This window comes from Tenrec ecaudatus, chromosome 16 (genome assembly GCF_050624435.1).
Source record: "Tenrec ecaudatus isolate mTenEca1 chromosome 16, mTenEca1.hap1, whole genome shotgun sequence".
Classification (NCBI taxonomy): domain Eukaryota; kingdom Metazoa; phylum Chordata; class Mammalia; order Afrosoricida; family Tenrecidae; genus Tenrec; species Tenrec ecaudatus.
Window position 1 is genome coordinate 87,983,462 of NC_134545.1, and position 18,069 is coordinate 88,001,530.

General features: G+C 57.9%; 3 protein-coding genes across 4 annotated transcripts in view; 1 reads left to right on the forward strand and 2 right to left on the reverse strand.

Annotated features, from left to right (window-relative positions):
* The window catches only part of PDCD11 (programmed cell death 11), a 38,156-nt gene extending 36,592 nt beyond the window's left edge, over positions 1–1,564 (forward strand). For both annotated transcript variants that reach the window (XM_075534727.1, XM_075534728.1), the window contains exons 35-36: positions 140–305; positions 931–1,564. In XM_075534727.1, coding sequence (XP_075390842.1) covers positions 140–305; positions 931–1,102 — 338 coding nt within the window. In that variant the 3' untranslated portion in view covers positions 1,103–1,564. The remainder of the gene's footprint in view (positions 1–139; positions 306–930) is intronic.
* Positions 1,565–2,329: 765 nt separating this feature from the next.
* On the reverse strand, positions 2,330–7,844 carry CALHM2 (calcium homeostasis modulator family member 2). Its single transcript, XM_075533836.1, has 3 exons — positions 7,477–7,844; positions 4,369–5,062; positions 2,330–3,215 (listed from the first exon to the last, which is right to left on the reverse strand). The coding sequence occupies exons 2-3, from the start codon at positions 4,921–4,923 to the stop codon at positions 2,802–2,804; spliced, it is 969 nt and encodes a 322-aa protein (XP_075389951.1). The 5' UTR covers positions 4,924–5,062; positions 7,477–7,844; the 3' UTR covers positions 2,330–2,801.
* A 1,952-nt stretch (positions 7,845–9,796) lies between these two features.
* On the reverse strand, positions 9,797–12,734 carry CALHM1 (calcium homeostasis modulator 1). Its single transcript, XM_075533837.1, has 2 exons — positions 12,151–12,734; positions 9,797–10,344 (listed from the first exon to the last, which is right to left on the reverse strand). Exons 1-2 carry the CDS (start codon positions 12,700–12,702, stop codon positions 9,871–9,873), a joined length of 1,026 nt encoding a protein of 341 aa, XP_075389952.1. The 5' UTR covers positions 12,703–12,734; the 3' UTR covers positions 9,797–9,870.
* Between the last annotated feature and the right edge of the window lie 5,335 nt (positions 12,735–18,069).

Genomic DNA, 18,069 nt, shown 5'->3' on the forward strand with positions numbered 1-18,069 from the left:
CACCACAGTCCTGTCCCGCCTTTGTTCCACCAAGAGCAGGGAGTCTGACGCACCCTTTCCCTGCAGCCCTCTGTGTGTGTGGGGGGAGGGGGGGCTGTCTGCCCGTGACTCGAGTGTCTGAGCCGCCCTCTCCCCACAGACGTGGATGTGATCACCAAGTTTGCCCAGCTTGAATTCCAGCTGGGGGATGCGGAGCGGGCCAAGGCCATTTTCGAGAACACGCTGAGCACCTACCCCAAGCGCACGGATGTGTGGTCCGTGTACATCGACATGACCATCAAGCACGGCAGCCAGAAGGAAGTGCGGTGAGCAGGGAGGACAGCAGGCCGAGCCCGTGCGGGGAGGAGGGCGCCGGCCAGAGCAGCGCCCAGGAGCTCTGCTGCTCCTGCTCGTCTAGGAAAATAGCTTGTGGGCCTGTGGCGGTCATTCTGCCGGCCTCCAGGCCGCCTGCAGCCTGGATTGTGTCTGGAGCCATGGGCGGGAAGGAGCTGGGCCCCTGGACACTTGAGCTTCTTCATAATTAGCACTGTGCCTGGCTCCTCTCTCCAGGAGCCTCCCACCCAGCATCTCACATCGTCCCCTGGGTCTCACAAGGCCAGGTCTCTCAAGGCTGTGGCCTTAGATGGAGGTCCTGGGGGGCCCGGGAGGGCTTAAAGCAGCCCCATCCTGTTGTGTGTGCTCTGTGCTGAGTTACTGTGTGACTGGAGACACCTCGAGATCATCGGTCTGCTCATCTGGGAAACAAGGGAGGTGTTTACCTCTTTCTTCCCCAGGGCATCTCGGGAGCCCACACTAGTCCAGAAAAGAAAGAGAATGGGCATGCTGGGTGCTGAAGGGCCCTGGATTCAGAGCCGAGTCCAGGATTGGGTGCTAGGCTGGGGTCTGTGGCCTGTGACCGGGACACTCATGCTGGCCTGCTTTTCTTCACAGGGACATCTTTGAGCGGGTCATTCACCTGAGCATGGCCCCCAAGCGAATGAAGTTCTTCTTCAAGCGCTACCTGGACTATGAGAAGCAGCATGGCACGGAGAAGGACGTGCAGGCCGTGAAGGCCAAGGCCCTGGAGTATGTGGAGGCCAAGAGCTCGGTGCTGGAGGACTAGCCAGGGGCCCGAGGGACGCTGCCAGAAGCTGTCCAGCCCTGCCTGGGCAGGGGACAAACTGTTTCCTGAGCCTGTATTTAAGTGCTGCTTTTTTTGGGGGGGGGGCACTCTTGAGTCATCCTGTCAGGGTGTAAAAAGGGTGCGGGGTTTCTTTTACTTTTTCTTGAATACCAGTTTATTGCACCTTTCCCTTTGAGGCTGCTCAGTGGCTGCCGGCAGACGGGCTCCAGGAGTCCAGGGTCAGGCCTGTTCTCTTGCCCTCCACTCATACCCACATCTCTCCGTGGAGCCTCGGCTAGGCTAGTACCATGAGCCCTTTTGTGGGGGGGCTGGGGCAGGGTAGATGGGGTGCCCAAGGGGCTGAGAAGCCCCACCCGATGGCTCAGCCCAGGCCCACCTTGGCCACATGACGTAGCTTTTCCAGTAAATTCACCAAGACGGTGTCTTCCTTTGTTAAAATCACTCCCGTATGGTTACTGTGTGGATGCGATGGGAAGCTATCTATTAAGGGCCGACACAGCTCGGTGGGGTGGGGGTGGGGGCTCTGCTACACAGCAGCGGACCCTTCCTTGGCTGTGGGGCTTCGAGGGGGGAGTCGCACCGTTTCTTTGTGCCTCTTCACAGCCCCTGTGGGGGAGGGGTGTCGGGCAGAACAGATGGCAGGGCTTCATGCTTGAACCCCGAATCTGTGAGCACCAGAAGACATGACGGGGCCCCGCAGCACTCAGACCTCTCTGCAACCCGCTGTCCCCTTCAACAGTGTAATACTCCTCTCCCCTCCGAAGTCCTCAGCGCCTAACAGAGCCCCAGCTCGGCCAGGAAGCCGCTGTTGGCTTGGGCGCCAGGGAACTGAACACTTAACTCTGGCGCCATCTGAAGCGTCCCAAGAGCTGGAGAGCTTTTCCATGAGAAGCGGCCGAGTCGTGTGCCATGAAGTGAGACAGGAATATGGGGTGCGTTGGGGGTGTGAGGGTGGAGGTGAGCAGCCCAGGACTGGGAGGAGGAGGAGGAGCAGGCCTGCCTCTGGGACATCAGCCCCCAGTCACCAGCTTTGGTTCTGTTTAGTGAGTGGGGGATCTGCCAGACTCTGGGCATCTCAAGGTGACTTCACTCAGAGAAAGGCCAACTCCCTAGCAATTCAGAACACCAAGTCCCAGCGCAGGTGTGGGAGCACCTGATTCCTCCACCCTTCCCGCCACTCGAGATGTGCAGACACCAAGCTAGTGGTTTATTCTGAGAAAAGCTTTATAAAAAGTTAGTATATAAAAGAAGGCCAGTGGCATACGTTGTTACTGGAGGGCGGCTTCCCAGCTGTGCACCTGAGTCACTTCCATCTGCAGTTAGACACAAGTTAACCACACAAGGAGCCTGTTGGTGTCAGTCAGCATCACCCGGCTATGCTGGCTGCGGCCTCAGCCTTGCAGTTCCACCAGGAAAAGAAGAGCCCATGAATTCAGGCCCAATCCTGGGAAAGCATCCCCCCTCCCACTCCCCGCCTTACCAAAGCTGTGGGCCAGTGGCAGCAAGAGCGGAGGTTACTTCTGGTCCCAGCACCTTGCCGTCAGCTGACCATACAGTCACTAGGTCTCTCCTGGAGCCTGTTCCCAGGGGAGTTAGGGCTTCTAATAAGATCCCATCCTGATGTTGAGTGGGCACTGGGGTCCATTTGGGGCCAAGTCGAGTCTTGGGAGCAGGAACCTTAGGAGGCGAGCGGGGCCATCTCCATGTCAGGGGCCATGCCGTTGCCCACCAAGCCCTTGGCCCACTTGTGCAGGCGGCTGTAGAGGGGGAGCCCCTGGTTCTCCCGGTACAAGTAGATGCCAGTGATGGCGTTCCACTGGGGCCGCGGCTGGGTCCCCTCCACAGAGAACTTGGCAACCAGCTCCTCCTCCTCCTTGTTGAGCGCCACGAAGCCGAAGAAGCGGCGCACGTTGTTGGCGGCGAGCACCTGCGAGTGCATCTCTGCCGTGCGCTGGAACAGCCGGTCCTCATTGGCACGGTACTGTGCCCAGTAGGCCTCCTGGCGGTAGCTGAGTGGTGAGCAGTAATGCTTGAAGCACTTGGTCAGGAACACCAGGATGGCCACCACGCCGATGAGCAGCCACCCAAAGAGCTGGCCAAAGAGTGGGCAGGGCTAAGTGGGGGCAAGGGGCTGCCTGGGCCCCCACCCCCACCCCACGAAGAAGTGGAAGCAACTAGTTAAGGGGATGGGCTGGACTGAACCTGGGCTTCAAAGTCACCTGGTCTCCAGGGAAGCTAGGCCCTTCTGGCTGGGACCTCCACCTTTCCTCACCCCCTTTACCACCACCACCGGAGCTGTCTCCAGTCAGCTTTCTGCCTTTCCTGCCGCCAGTCTTTAAGCCCCAAGGACCCTTCATCATCTCAACCCGGCAAAACAGCCAGTGTCCACCCAGCTATCACCCCCAGGATGCCTTCCACAGCCCCACTGGGTGTCATTTTGCCTCTCCTGAGCCCCAACAGCCCAATTCCCCCTTGTCTTGGGCACCATCTGCCCTCGGTTAGAGATCACCCCTGCCTGTCTTTTCTCCAGTGCTAGCCTGGCTGTGAGCCTGTTGGGGGCAAGGACAGTCAAGCCCATCTTTGGGTCCCCAACTGGACACGTGTGGTCCATGGGCAGGTGGTAAGCGACACATGAGGTTTCGACCATTACCTTCCACCTGTGGAGCCAGGCCAGCCCTGTCTGTCCAGTGTCTCTCAAAGACTCAAGAGACCATGTAGATCTGCTGCTGCCTGTCTCTCCCTCATGCTCTGCTTCACTAAGAACAGTTGGTTCCATGTCTCTGCTGCTAAGTTCTCTCCTCCCAGGGCCAGGTAGAATCAGAGTAGCAACTGGTTCTTCCCGACTAGACCCCACTCCTGGACAAGGGGCCCCAACGTCAGCAAGTCCTGGCTGCGCCCTTCCTGGGATACAACATGCTCCACACACGGCTGATCATGCATGTGTCCTAGGTGGCTTGCGGGCTCGGGGTAAGACCTAAATCTGTGACTGGGATCGTGACTCAGGCAGAGCCAGAGACTCTCTAAGGTTCAAAACCATCAGGCTTATTGGGGTCTGGGATCAATCCATTCTCCAGGAAGCACTAACCCATGGGTTAGCCAGCTCTGATCCTTGACCCTGAACATCTAGTCTCATTCTTTCCTGGATGCTCGGGCTGAGGAGGCTCCAACTCGGGTGTTCACACCGGGCTCCATCAGACCCATGCAGGGCAGTGGGGAGGGGATACCCACCCTGTACAGCTCCTTACCTGGGACTCGTACCGCAGCCTGCGGCTGACCTCCTCCTGGAAGACTAACAGGTTGGCGGGGCCCTTTCTGCAAGGGAATCTGGCCAAGATTTCAGGGGCGTGGACTGATGGGAAGCCCTCCGCCTGGGCTGTGAGGGAGGAGGGGTCCACGAACTCGCTGAGAGCGCAGACGTATGCCTCCCCGCGCAGCAGGGAGATGACTGACCAGGTGACAGGAGCCACGGCCGCACGGCCTACGATGGAGCTCAGGAGCAGGAAGATGGGAGCGGCCGAGCAGTTCTTGCCCCTCCGATGCTGGCACTCAGCAACGAGGTTCCACGTGTGGTTGTTGAGGATGACGCCGATGAGGAAGAGCGCCAGGGCGGGCACGCCGATGGCGGCCAGCCCATACAGATAGTTGCGGGCCGGTGAGCAGGGGCAGTGGAAGGCCACCATGCTGAACAGCTCCTGGCTGCCCACCGTCCCCAGCGCCACCAGCCCATTAAAGATCATCACATCCTTGCTTTTGAAGAAGAGGGAGAGGAAGCGGAAGTTCTCTGCGATCAGGGCTGCCATGGTGAAGGCTGTGGGCTGGAGGCCGGAGATGGGTGCTGGCTCCTGGTGGGACTAGGAGGGCGTGCCGGCCAGTGGGCACCTGAAGGCCGGGCACAGTCTTGCCATGTTATCTATAGCGGCTGGCCTGGGAGCGAGCTTCCTGTGGAAGAACATGCCGGGTGAAGGTTTGCCATTGACAATGGAGATCTGGGAGGAGGCTTATGTGACTAGGCTGGTGAGAAAGAGCTGGGGGCCAGAGAGAGACCATGGTGCTCACTCACGTGCACTGAGAAGGACATCGTGTTTGGTAAAGCAGAGGAAGACCCTCAACAAGAAGCTCAAATGCAGGAACGATTGTGCGGATGGCCCAGGACCTGGCCGTCTTGCTATACACGGTGTGCAGAGCTGTGGTGAGAACCAATGAGACGGCCCCTAGCAACCACCACCATTCATTGAGGGAACCCTGGCGGTGGGTGGTTAAACCCTTGGCTCTTGGCTAGCTGTGCTACCCAGAAGTTGATTATTCACAGCCACCAGTCCCTCCACGGGAGAAAGAAGTGACAGGGCGATTCTGTAAAGATGCACAGCCTGGTCCTCACAAGTCAGCCTCGGCTTGAGAACAGAGCATTGGGTGTTGCTTTCCTGCTCACTGCCAGGAGCCCCGGCCACTGTTGCACTGCGGTGTTGTGATGCTCTGAGCTCTGTCGCTGGTATTTCAAATGCCAGCAGGGTCACCCACAGTGGATAACAGGTGTCTGAAGAGCTAGGCTCCCTGACTTCTAGGAAGAAAGGGCTGGCAAATCTCCTTAGAAAATTAGCTCATGAAAACCCCAAGGATCACAAGAGTATTCTCTGCCGCAGTGCTGGGAGATGAACCCCCTAGGTTGGCAGGCACAGTGACCTGGAGCGTGCGATCATGGAGATGTCCCAGAACCGGGCAACTTCTCATCCTTTCCTCCATAGGGTTGCCGTGGGTCAGAACTGACCTATGGGTAGTTCACAATGGCATTGCTTACCCTCACACCCCCTGTGAGACGCCTGTGTTCCCGTCCCCACTGGACACAGAGGAGGCTCACTGAAGGTGAGTGACTTTCCAAGGTCACACATAAGTGACCAGGCTTGGGTTCAAGGCCAGCCTCCACCCGCTCCTCTAGGGGTAGGGGCTGGGAATGGCCCTCTGGTGTTGGGGGATGAGGGATGAGGGGGATGAGGGATGGTGGCAAGCATCCCTGCTGGCATTCCAAGCAGTGCCCAGGGGCCTGATGTGCCCAGGGGCCTGGGCGAACGTCTCTCCAGGACTTCTAATGCCGTCCGTGTAAAGGCTGCAGGGGATGCAGTGCTGGTTAAGGGACCTGGACTTCATCCTGTGATGGGGAATGGGGCAGAGTTTGGGCCTCCAGTCAACAGGGAGTCAGACCCAGGGAGACTAGCAGCCCTGGAGTGCTTCACCTTTTGCTTCATTTTGGAAACATTAGGCTCTGAGGCTCTGTACTGGGTTAGAAGATGCTGGCTTTCAACTTTTGCCACGACTTATCTGGGGCTCAGTTTCTGCAACTGTGAAGAGATGAGGACTCATTCTGGTCCTTGCTCTCCTCCGAGGGATGTTGGGAGGGAACAAAGCGTGCCTGCTCCTTATCCTGTGTGGGACAACCTCATCTCTCAACCTGCTGGGTCTTCACAGTGGCTCCTGGACATTACAGCCTGCAGAAGTGCCTTGCAGATGCCCAGACAGGACTTCTGTCCAAGCTCTAAGGTGGCTTTGGGACTTGAAAAGGGCGAGTCTGCAGACAGGCTGGAGACAGGCCTCCATCTTTCCTGTCCCATCCTGCACTTGGCCTGCCTGCCCCAGGAGCGGGCAAGCCCCAGCATGTCCCATCCAGCAAGCCCTCATGCGAAGGGCGTGGGCAGCCTGGGTGAATGAAGGTCTCTCTGTCAGTCAAGGCTGCAGGGGTGCTGGCCACCCACCAGGAAGTAAGTAGTCATGGGCTCCCCGCTGCACAGAGGTCCTGCCCAGCGCTTCCCCAGCTCCACCCCATAGGCCCGGAGCCCGCCCCGGGTGTGGCCCACACCCTCCTCCCCATCTCAGCAATGGAAAACAAAGATCCCCAGGCCAGAAGAAGCTGGGGTAAGGAGGGCTGGGCAGGGATTCCTGCCCACGGTTCCAGTCTGTGCCCGCTCTCTATCAGTACCACCGCCTGTCTGTCAGGATGGGCACACAGGGCACCAGGAGGTGGGAGAGGCTTCTGACTGCCCCCAAACCCGCCTGGGGACAGGAGTCTGCCTTTTTTGGGGGGAGGGATGGAGATAAACGCAGCCCCACTGCCCCTGACTCGTGGTCATCCCCTGGTTCCAAAGCTCCTGATAAGCCCCCGGTGGGGGTCCCAGATTCACCAAGTCCAACTACGATTGATTGGGGCAGTGTGCCTGCCCCTGGAGTGGTGGCCAGCAGGCTCAGGGTCCAGGCGGTGCTCAGCTCTGGGCCTCTCTCCCAGGATGGTGTATCTGGGCAGCTCTGAACCATGTTTGTCTTGCTCCCTTGGTACCTGGCTGCTTGAGGCAGGGACTCTTTCTTACCTGGGCCGGCTTCAGACAACTGTGACCTGGGGCTCCCCGGGGCTGGGCCCTCAGCGTTCTAGGCGTGGTCGTCTGGGCCGCCCCACTCTAGGCCTGGCCCGATCCGTGCCGCGCGGCTCCGCCCGCGTTGCCTCGGCCTTCCTGTACGGGAACTCCAGGAGCTCAGCAGGCGGGGGCTGGCGGCGTCTTTAGAAAAAGTTTTAACTCCAGGAAAGAGAGAAGGAAACGGGTGGACCACGCGGCAGCGGGTGGAACGGCAGCCACAGCGCGCCCGGTGGCCACAGCGCGCACGGGCGCCGGAGGAAGTACAGGCACGGCTGGTCCCTGTCCCGCCGTCGCTTGGCCTCCCGGGTGCGCTGGCCCTCTCCTGGGCTCTGCCCCACTGGGCCTGGGACCAGCTGGGCGGGGTGGTGGCTCGTCAGGGGCCAGCCATCCAGGCCTTCAGGGAGTTCTGATCTCAGGCCTGCCTTCAGAGCCAGTTTCAAGAACACCTGCATGGGGACCACGATCAGGCAGAAGTTTCCAGAAGGGGAACCCGCGGGGATAAGGGGTGCCATCAAACCAGGCTGGCCAAGCCCTCCCCCTGCAGCCCTCTGTCCCTGGTTAGGCCAGCTCCCTACACAGCGCCCACGCCTGCAGGACTGACAGGGGAGTCAGGGCCCAGGGCAATGGTCAGTGGAAATGACAAAGCTGGTTTTCTGAAGGAAGTCCTTTGTAAGGTGGTCGTGAGCTTCCCGTTTGCAGGAGTGTGCACGAGTGTGGTTAGCATGCTAAAGAGGAGGGGCTTGGCAAGGTGACCCCCAGGATCAGGTGAGATGACCCCCATCCCAGCCACAGTTCGCACTCCAGACTCTGCCCCCAAATGTAGCTCCTTTCCTTTCATCCGCACTAGAATCCCCATATCCATTTTACAGATTGACAAACCGAGGCTTGAAAGAGTGGGGGCTCTTTGTCTTGGGACGGAGAGTTCTTATTCGTATGTGAACCTAGGCCAGCCTGACCCACAGCATGGCTCTTTCCTTCACGCCTGTACCTCCTGCTTCCTCCCCACCCAACCCAACCAACACATGCCTGGCCTTCATGGGATTCTTCCCTTACAGGGACCCACATTCAGCCCAACCCGCAAGAGGCAGGGGAGCCCTTGCAGCTACCGACCTGGAACCTCTTCCTCCCAGATGGCTCACAGGAGGGACAGTGGCTCTCAGAGTGGGAGCAGAGGGTGGGATGGGAATCAGGCAGTGTTGGAGGGACCTAGACCAAGGGATCTTTGAGTGGGTGGAACTTGTGTCTCAAGGTAGCCGAGGAGGTGAACAATCTACGTGGCCCTGAATTTCCTCTTCTTGAACAAAGAGGGTTCAAGTGGATTCCGTTGTCTGTTCTCCACCTCTGCCCCAGGGAGGGGGGATGGCCTCAAGTTCCAGAAACCAGTGAAGCCCCCATGCCCTGCGTGCCTCCCATGTGCCATGTGCCTCACCGGCTTCATGCTCACCACAACCCCAGGAGCTAGGCGCCGGTATCCCCATTTCACGGAGGAGGTAGCAGAGGCGCCGAAGACGTACCACCTCTTTACAGTCTGCACGTGGTAGAGCCAGCATTTGGCCGAGGTCTGTCTCCCTGTGCTGCTTCCGGTCTGTGCAGCTCCCTTCCTGTCCGTCCCCCCACCCTCACCCCGACTTCAGGAGAGCTGCCATTCGAGAAAATGAGGCTTTAGCTCCCCTTTCCAGCTGTTCAAGCCCTAGGAGAGGTCTGATTGCCCTCTGAGACAGCTACTTAGTTGTAAGGGTCACCAGGGTGGTCTCCAACTTTTCCCCACTCCAACTTTTCCTCTGGGGGCAAGGCGTTTTGTTCTTGGTGCCAAATCAATGTGCAGCCCAACCCCAACAGTCATCAAGCGACCTGGTGGTCCTAGACCACAGCACCTGATCCCCTCACTGGTCACCTCCAGGTGAGGCTGCATGCAGAGGGTCCCTGTGTCAGTTATGCAAAGGCTGGAAGCGCTTCTGCTCCCTGATTCCCAAGCACAGGGGATAAGTTCCTAAAAAAAAAAAAATCACAGACAAGAGGGGACCGGGGTAGGGGTCCACCCCAGACCTGCGTGGAGATGGTGAACCGGAGACCCTTAGAAGGGGGCTGACAAAGGGCATTTGGGTGTGAACCATCTCTCCCCAGAGGGACCCTCCCCTTTCTGCCTAACACGGCTCTTGGTCTCCCTGCCCCTGGGTCACCCAGAGTCACGTCACAGCACCTGCTTCCCAGTGGCCTGCCTCTGGGTCCGTGGGTCTGCTCCAGAGGCCAACTGCCCAGTACCCACGGCCTTCATTTGACTAGGTACTTTGGGGGTCTGAGAGGCTGTGGATTCAGACCATGGTTCCTGCCTCTTCAGCTGACTGCGGCTCACACTTTGCTGAAGTAGGTGGCCACCTCTTTGCGGGGAAGCCGGGGCCCACCGCCCACCCAGCCATTGCCCATTAGTGGCTCCTCCTGGCACAGCCGCAGTGGCGGCTTGCATTGGTGCCAGCTGGTGAGCAGCTTGTTCACGGCGCTTTGGTCGGTAATCCCTCGCAGCTTCGCCTTCTCTTCCCCGGTGCTGTCGGCGGGGACCGGGGCAGCAGGGCCTGAGGCCAGCACCGCATGGCTGTGACCCAGCTCTAGGTCCTGGTTCATGGCCTCGAAGAACTGCTGGATGCAGACCTTGGCAAAGGCCTTGGCATGTTCTGTGCATGTCTCATCGAAGAGCTTGCGCTCGATGTCGATGTAGTGGGACCAGTACTTGCTCTTGAGGAAGGCGGCCTGCGTGAAGCAGGGCCGCACGGAGCGAACCACGAAGGCCAGCAGTGTGGTCAGCAGCACGAAGGACCATCCCAGTGCCTGCAGAGGAGAGCAGAGTCGGCCAGGCCAGACGCCCCCGGCCAGCCCCGGCACCGTGTCAGGGCCCTTAGGGAAAGGAGATCTGGCTGGGCAAGTGACACCCCCTCTTGACCTCTATTTCTTTACCTGTAAAATGGGTGTAGATATGCCCATAGGGTGGAGAGGAGATTCTGTATGTAACACACCTGGCAAGGTAGGCCTGGGGCTCTGTGGGCAGCTTCTAGAGTTAGGCTCCCTGGGTTTGAATCCCATCTCCACTACTAACCAATTGCCTAGGAGCAAGAGAACGGACTCCCCATGCCTCAGTTTCCCTACCTGTAAAATGGGACTTTTGGATTCAGAGTGATGGTCTCTAGCACGGTGCCTGGTTTAAAGCTAGTGCTCAGTCTCCTGGCATGCTGCTTCCTTCGGGAAGCCTTCCTTGCCCTCCCCTGACCCTGGGGACCCTTCCTCTGCCCCTGCAGCCCTCTTTTGGAAGCTGGTGTTGCCTGCTTCCACTCGCTACTCACTGAGAGCCCCCTCGGTGCTGAGCATGGAGCTGAACCTCAGGGGTCAAGTGCCCAAACTTGGTGCTGAAGACATGGCCGACCTCGAGGGCTCTAGCTCTGCCAGTGACCCGGGCCGAGCTCCAGGGTCAAGTCCCCGACTGCACAGGAAGGCATTGGCCAGATCAAGATGGGAGTGGGGGGTGAGAGGCCAGGCAGGTGATGTCAGGGCAGGTTTCGGGCAGGGAGCTGAGTGCATATGCTTCGTCTGCGAAGGGTACCACCCTACAACCCAACGTGGGCACGGTGGGGCCGGACTTTCCGACCTTGCTGGGTAAGCTGGAGATCTGATTTTCATGGGACGTGGTCTGGGTTTGGGAATTCTGAAGTTTGACATCACTCAAGGCCCAATGAAATGTGTCTGTGGGCAGCCTGAGATTGAAGGGGTGCGGTTGGGGGGGGGCACTTGCAATCTCTGGTTTGATGTCAGGTTGGGTGGAGAGCCCATCGCCCAAGTGCCCACAGGAGAGGAGGAGCAGGCTGGGAGAAGCAGGGGCCAGGGTGTGTGTCACAGGACGCACCTGGAGGGCAATGAAGACCCGGTGGGAGAGAGGGGGTTGGGTGCTAGGGGTAGCTGGGATTGCCAGAGCAGAGTATCCGCGTGTCCCTAGGCCTCGGAGGGCAGGCCCAGGCCCTTGTCCTCTTCCCTGACAGCCCCTGGTCCTTTGGTGCACGAACATGTCCCCCAGGCTGTTCTGCACTTTGAGGCCTGAAGAGGGAGCTGGAGAGGTTCAGACGAGGGCGGGCCCAGGGGCCACAGGGGTGACAGCGGCATGGGGCTGGCAGGACCTGGGGTCTGGACTGGAGCACTTGTGGCTTTGAGCACAAAGCCTTCACTCCCGCCTGGACCCTCAGCGCCCACTCCCCAAGGCCGGAGGCTCTGGCTGGAGCCATTTGCCAGGGAAATGTACCCAAATGCCCTTGCTCCACTCTGGCCTCACCGCTGCCTATGCCTGGAAGAGGGAAAGGATGCAAATTCCCCAGGCTTCCCAGATGGGCACCCAGAGGAGAGGCCTCAGGACTAGGGAGAGGCCTGCTCTCCGGAAGCCTCTGGCCCGAGGGAAGACACCTGTGGGCCTTCTGAAGTGCTGCCTGAGTTGGGAAAACATGCCCAGCCCAGAGGGGCTCCCTGGTTTGGGTGGGGGAGACTCACTGCTGTCTGGGGGCTCCAGTCTGAGGAGGGACTATGACTGCCTTGAGGATGCCCCATTCTGAGGCGTCGGGGAGGGAGCCCCTTCCCCAGGCTGCCCGGCATGCTCACCTGGGAGATGCAGCGCAGGTAGCGCACTGCCACCTCTCGGGCCAGCAGCCAGTCGCCGTCGTAGATCTCAGGGCAGGGCACCCGGGCCAGGAGCCGGGCAAGCTCGGGGGGAGCCAGGCCGGGCACCACGCTGCTGTTGCCCAGCGTGGCCACAGGCACGGCTGTGCAGAAGGCGCAGAGAAAGCACTTGCCGTCCAGCAGCGTGACGGCCACCCAGACGACGGGCGCGATGAGGGCGCGCTGGGCCATGGAGCAGAACATGTAGCGCAGCACGGCAGGGTCCTTGGCCCGGCGGCCCGGCGGGCGCTTCCACTCCTCGGCCAGCATGGACACGTTGTTGTTCAGGACCAGGCCGAGCAGGAAGAGCACGAGGGGGGGCGCCAGCAGGATGCCGGCGCTGTAGGCCGCGTTGTAGCCGGGCAGGCAGGGGCAATTGAAGTCAAAGGCTGAGTACATCTGGGCGCTGGCCAGAGCCAGGATGCCGCAGATGCCGTTCATGAAGGACTCCTGGTTGGATTGTAGGAACTGGAAGATCATCCGGAACTTGTCCATGGTGCCCCCGCGGGGCCCTCGGGCCTCCTCCCGCCTCACCTCTGCCTCGCAGACGGCTCCTGCAGTCCGCCCTGCCCACTGGGTGCCCACCTCATGTCTTGGGGCCCTTCTTGGCTGAGACAGGCAGGGCTCAGGGCAGTGGTTGAGGTCAGCATCCCTTTGAGGAGCTTTGGAGTCAGGTGCTGGCCCAGAAGGTGCACGTTGGCCAATCCTGTGGCGGCAGCCGGAGTCCTGACCCTCCCCTTCTCACCCTTCCCAGTCCCAATCTCTCCAGGGCCTCCTCCTAGGGAGAAACCACAGGGCAGTCTGGGTGCAGAAGGGCGAGGACAGGCCCCTTCACTTTGGCAAGACCATCTCCTGCAGGGTTGGAGTCTGGAGAATCCGGGGAGGCTGCAGAGGGCTGAGCTCCTGGCCCTGAACCTCTGAGCTCCTGCAAAGTACCTCACCCTCTGTCTGTCTGCCCGCCCTCTCTGGGTCAGGATCTGAGTGTTCCTCCCTCCGGTCAGACACTGAGGGTATGGTGATGCCTGCCGGCCGGGATGGAAGTGTCTATAGTGCGGGTGGTGACGGGGGTGGGTTGGGATGGTGGTAGCGATGGCGAAGGTGGCGTGGTGTCAGTGGAGGGGTGACGACAGTCAGGGTGGTGATGGCAGTGGTGGTGTTGATGGTGATAGTGGTGCTGAGGATGGTGGGGATATTGGGCATGATGATCATAAATCAACCAAATCCAAAACCCACTGCCCCCACCCCCCGTGGCTCCCCCAGACGATTCCAACACGTGGAGGATTTCTTGGACAACCTCATTGAGAGGCGGAACGGAGATGCAGAATGAAATAGAATTTAGCCAGGAATGTGAAGTTGCGAAAGATTTTATTGAGGCAGGGAAAGAACTCCCGGGAGGGAAGGGAGCGCAGAGAAAGGGACTGGGGGCATCCTGAACTGGGTTCTGCGACCCAGCGAGTTAGGGCAGGAAAGTCTCGCTTGGTGTCGGGTGGCAGGACATATGGGCCCGTAAGGGGAAGGGAGGTTCTTTGTGCTGCGGTTGCAAGTGTGAGGTCAGGAGATGACCTGTCAGTAAATCACCTTGTTCTCAGCAAACTTGCTTCCTGGAACACTGGGGAGGGGAGGCTGTGTCCTGCCCGGGGAGGTAAGTTTTGTGAAATGCTGGAGGCAGGTGCTTTGAAGTCCAGCAGGTCATTTGTCTTCTCGAGAAGCTGGTGCAAATGGCTGCCAGGTCCCGATCCGGCCCAAACACTCATCTTGCTCCTGCTGAGCAGCCGGTGAGTTTGAACCAGTGCCCTGGTGGCTGTCAGCTCAATACCTCACCCAAAGTGACACCAGGGCTCTGATGGCAGGGGTATTCGTAGTGGGGGTGGGGTGGAGGTGACACCAGTAGGGTGACCAGTGGAGGAGAAAGCCCCGCATTGGAGTCGAGAGGTCGTCAGGCCCCGTCCCTAAAGGGTCAGGAGCAGAAACCTGTGGTACTTTGGCGGCACAGTGGGTTAAGCCCTTGGCTGCTAACGGAAAGGTCAGTGATTCCAACTCACCCGTCACTGTGGGCGACGATGTGGCCATCTGCCTCCCTAAAGACGACAGCTTTGCCGACCCCTGCTCTGGAGGGGTCGCTATGAGTCAGAAGGGACTAGACAGAAGTGGGTTTGTGGGTCTGTGCGCTTGTGGATGGTGGGTGGCCCTGACCTCTCCTCCTGCTTCCCACCTGCCAGGTTATTTAAGAAAGGGAACCCTTAGGTGTGGGGTTGCTGGCCTGGAGCTTGGGGGTCCAGGGGGCTGGGCGGGCACCTCCAGCACTGACATGTCAGAGTGGGAGGGGTTTAAAGGGCTGCCCTTGCCGCCTGGGCAGCTCTTTCAGCAGGTGGGGCGGGTCCAGTGCTATCAGGATGGCTCCTGTGGGGTGAGGGGCGGGGCTGACGCAAAGCCCAGACAGGGTGTCTCCATGGTGCGTGAACCTGCGAGTCCTGTGCGTGCGCTGATGTGCCAGCTGGCGGTGGCTCCAGGCCTCTGTCTGTGGGTCTGCGCGTGTCTGTGTGTCTGCATGGCCGATGAGAGCTGGCATCTGCGGAGGCACCCCTGTGCCAGGTTCTTTTCAGGTCTCACCGGCTGTCACCCTCAGACAGCTCTTTGAGAGCGTGCTGCTCCCTTTCACGGAGTTGGGGGACCGGGGCACAGAGAGGGTAAGTGAGTATCTTGCTGGGGGAGGAGGGCAGTTTGAACCCAGCCCTGCCCTCCACTGAGGGACTGAGGAACGTAAGAAAGGGGCAGAAAATCAGCTTTGGCGTTTCTCTCCCAGACGACTCAAGCTCTCATCTTAGGCATAAATTTCCCGAGACCTATAAAGGACACGGATGGGGAAGGAGACCTCAGGCTAGGCCTGGGACCATTGGAGCTGTCGGCTGGCAGCTCCTGGAGGGTGCTCGTCAGCGGTGTTGCTTCTGGAGGACAACGCAGGTGAAGAACAGGACGAGGAAGACCCGAACTGCAGCATCACTACCTGCCTGACAGGTTCTGAGCTGCCTCCCACGGCCACTCCTCCACCTCGGCCCCTCAAACTGGGGTGCTGCAGGGTGGCCATGAGAGGTGAGCTCCAGGGAAACACCCGGAATCTCTGTCTTAGATCCCAGACACGTCTCCCCACGCCTGGCTGACCTGTGTTTTTCCTAGCCACATGTTGGCTGCAGGGTGCCCCCGCTCTAACTAGGCATGCCTTCCCTGCACATTCTAATGTCAAGATGGTTTGGAAAGGCTTGCGATAAATGCTTTTGAATGGATTCTAAACCCACTCCTCACGTGACTACGAGAATTTGGTGCCGTTGGTTGTGGAGACTCAAGGAGGCATGCTAGAAGTCTTTTAAAACATTTTTGAATCATTTTATTGGGGGCTCGTACAACACATCACAAGCATCCATTGCTACAAGTTTCTAAATATCACCCAAGTGGGTGGGCACTCTTGCAGGGTGGCAGATGTTCTGGTGAGCACGTTCTTGGGCAGAGGCTTCAAAGATTTGAAGAGCGCACCACCAGGAGGTCTTTTTTTTTCTAACCCTAACCCTAAAACCCTAACCCTGACCCTGACCCTAAAACCCTGACCCTACCAGGGGGTCTTGAACAGGTTTGTGTTACACATCATGTCTGCCATTGTAAGAGTTGCGTTAAAAATAAAACAATTAAACAGGTGCGTTCACCAAAGTAAGCTCAAGTTTCTTACGTTGAAAACTCCAGGCAGCTTCTTCAGATGCTTAATGTAAATTCCAAATGTGGGTCTCCTGGGGCTGTTGTCATAAGCCACCACCTACCATGCCAGGGGCTCAGACCAGCAGGCATGGAATCCTTCCTGGTGTTGGAGAACATCTGCAGAGCCATGCTCTCTCCAAAGGCTCTGGGAAAGGTCCTTCCTCATCTCTCCTGGCTTCTGTAGTCCCTGATGTTTCTCAGTCTTGTGGGGACCATGTCTATGCTCCCCCAGCTTCGCCAAGGGGAGGGAGGCAGATCATCAGCCCAAGGTCGATTCCTATGAAGCGGAGGTCAGGCATGCCTCTACCCTTCAACCTTTTGACCCGATTCTGAGGCCAGCTCCCCGTCCTGTGGCACTCTACTTCCCTGCTGGCCACACAGAAAAGAAGTCACAGGCCATCCTCATGATGAGGGGGTTCACGACAGCAGTTAACAGGTTATAGTTCAGGAGCGGAGGTGGTCAGGATACAGCAGTTGTCCAGCCAGGACAGCCTCATCTCAGCAATGCCTGGGATCCTTCGTCCCTCAGCCACATGGCCACTTGGCCTCTGCCCTCCTCTAGCATGGAGGAATGCCCAAGGTCGCCGCTCTGCAAGCCAGCCTCCTGCTCAGAAGCGCCCCACGGTATTCGCTCCGTGAGTTGGGAAACCTGTGCTCTGTCTCGAGCTCTCTGCGCCGCTGCCTCTGCTACCACCTCGCCCCCACTGCTTCTCTGCCGAGGGGTCTCTGGGTCCACTCCACTTTTCTTTCTTGATGGTCCTGCTTTTGAGAAGACTCACTTTATGGCCAATGGGATGGCAAAACTGACCAGTCTCCATAGTAGAGTCCCACATGCCTTATTTCCATGCTGCTAACTAATCACCCAGAGAGTGCTAGAAAGGCAGGGGTTAGAAGGGCCAGTTGTCAGTAACTCACTGCACTGGCCAACCCCAGCCTCTCCTCTGCCTCAGTTAGCATGGGCGTTTGTTCTTCTGCTGTAGTCTGACTCTGTCTCTCCTTTCTTAAATCATTTTATTGGGGGCTTGTACAACTCTTATCACCATCCATCCATCCATCCATCCATCCATCCATCCATCCATCCATCCATCCATCCATTGTGTCAAGCACATTTGTGCATTTGTTGCCATTATCATTCTCAAAACATTTTTTCTACTTGAGCCCTTGGTATCAGCTCATTTCCCCCTCTCCCTCATGAACCCTTGATAATTGATAAATGATCATTTTGTCATGTCTTACACGGTCTGACGTCTCCCTTCACCCACTTTTCTGTTGTCCATCCCCCAGGGAGGTGGCTATATGTAGATTCTTGTGATCAATTCCCCCCTTTCAATCCTACATTCCCTCTACCCTCCTGGTGTCACCACTCTCACCACTGGTCCTGAGGGGTTCATCTGTCCTGGATCCCCTGTTTCCACTTCCTATCTGTACCAGTGTACATCCTCTGATCTAGCCAGATTTGTAAGGTACAATTGGGATTATGATAGTGGGGGGGGGGGTAGGACGCATTTAGGAACTAGAGGAAAGTTGTATGTTTCATCGTTGCTACACTGCACCCTGACTGGCTCATCTCCTTCCCAAGACCCTTCTGTAAGGGGATGTTCAGTTGCCTACAGATGGGCTCTGGGTCCCCACTTTGCATTCACCGTCATTCACAATGATATGATTTTTTCGTTCTTTGATACCTGATACCTTAGACACCTCGTGATCACACAGGTTTGTGTGCTTATTCCATGTGGACTTTGTTGCTTCTGAACTTTGTTGCTTCAAGTCTTTAAGACACCAGATGCTATATCTTTTGATAGCTGGGCACCATCAGCTTTCTTCACCACATTTGCTTATGCACCTGCTTTGTCTTCAGTGATTGTGTCGGGAAGGAGAGCATCATGAAATTCCAGTTTAATAGAACAAGGTGTTCTTGAGTGGAGGCCCAATGTCCATCTGCTACTTTAATACTAAGCCTATAAACATAGATCTATTTCCTCATCATAATATATAAATAGATTTACATATGTACATGCCTGTGTTTAGACTTCTATAAATGTCCTTTGCTTCCTAGCTCTTTCCTCTATTTCCTTTTACTTTCCTCTTGTCCCACTATCATATTCAATCTTCATTTGG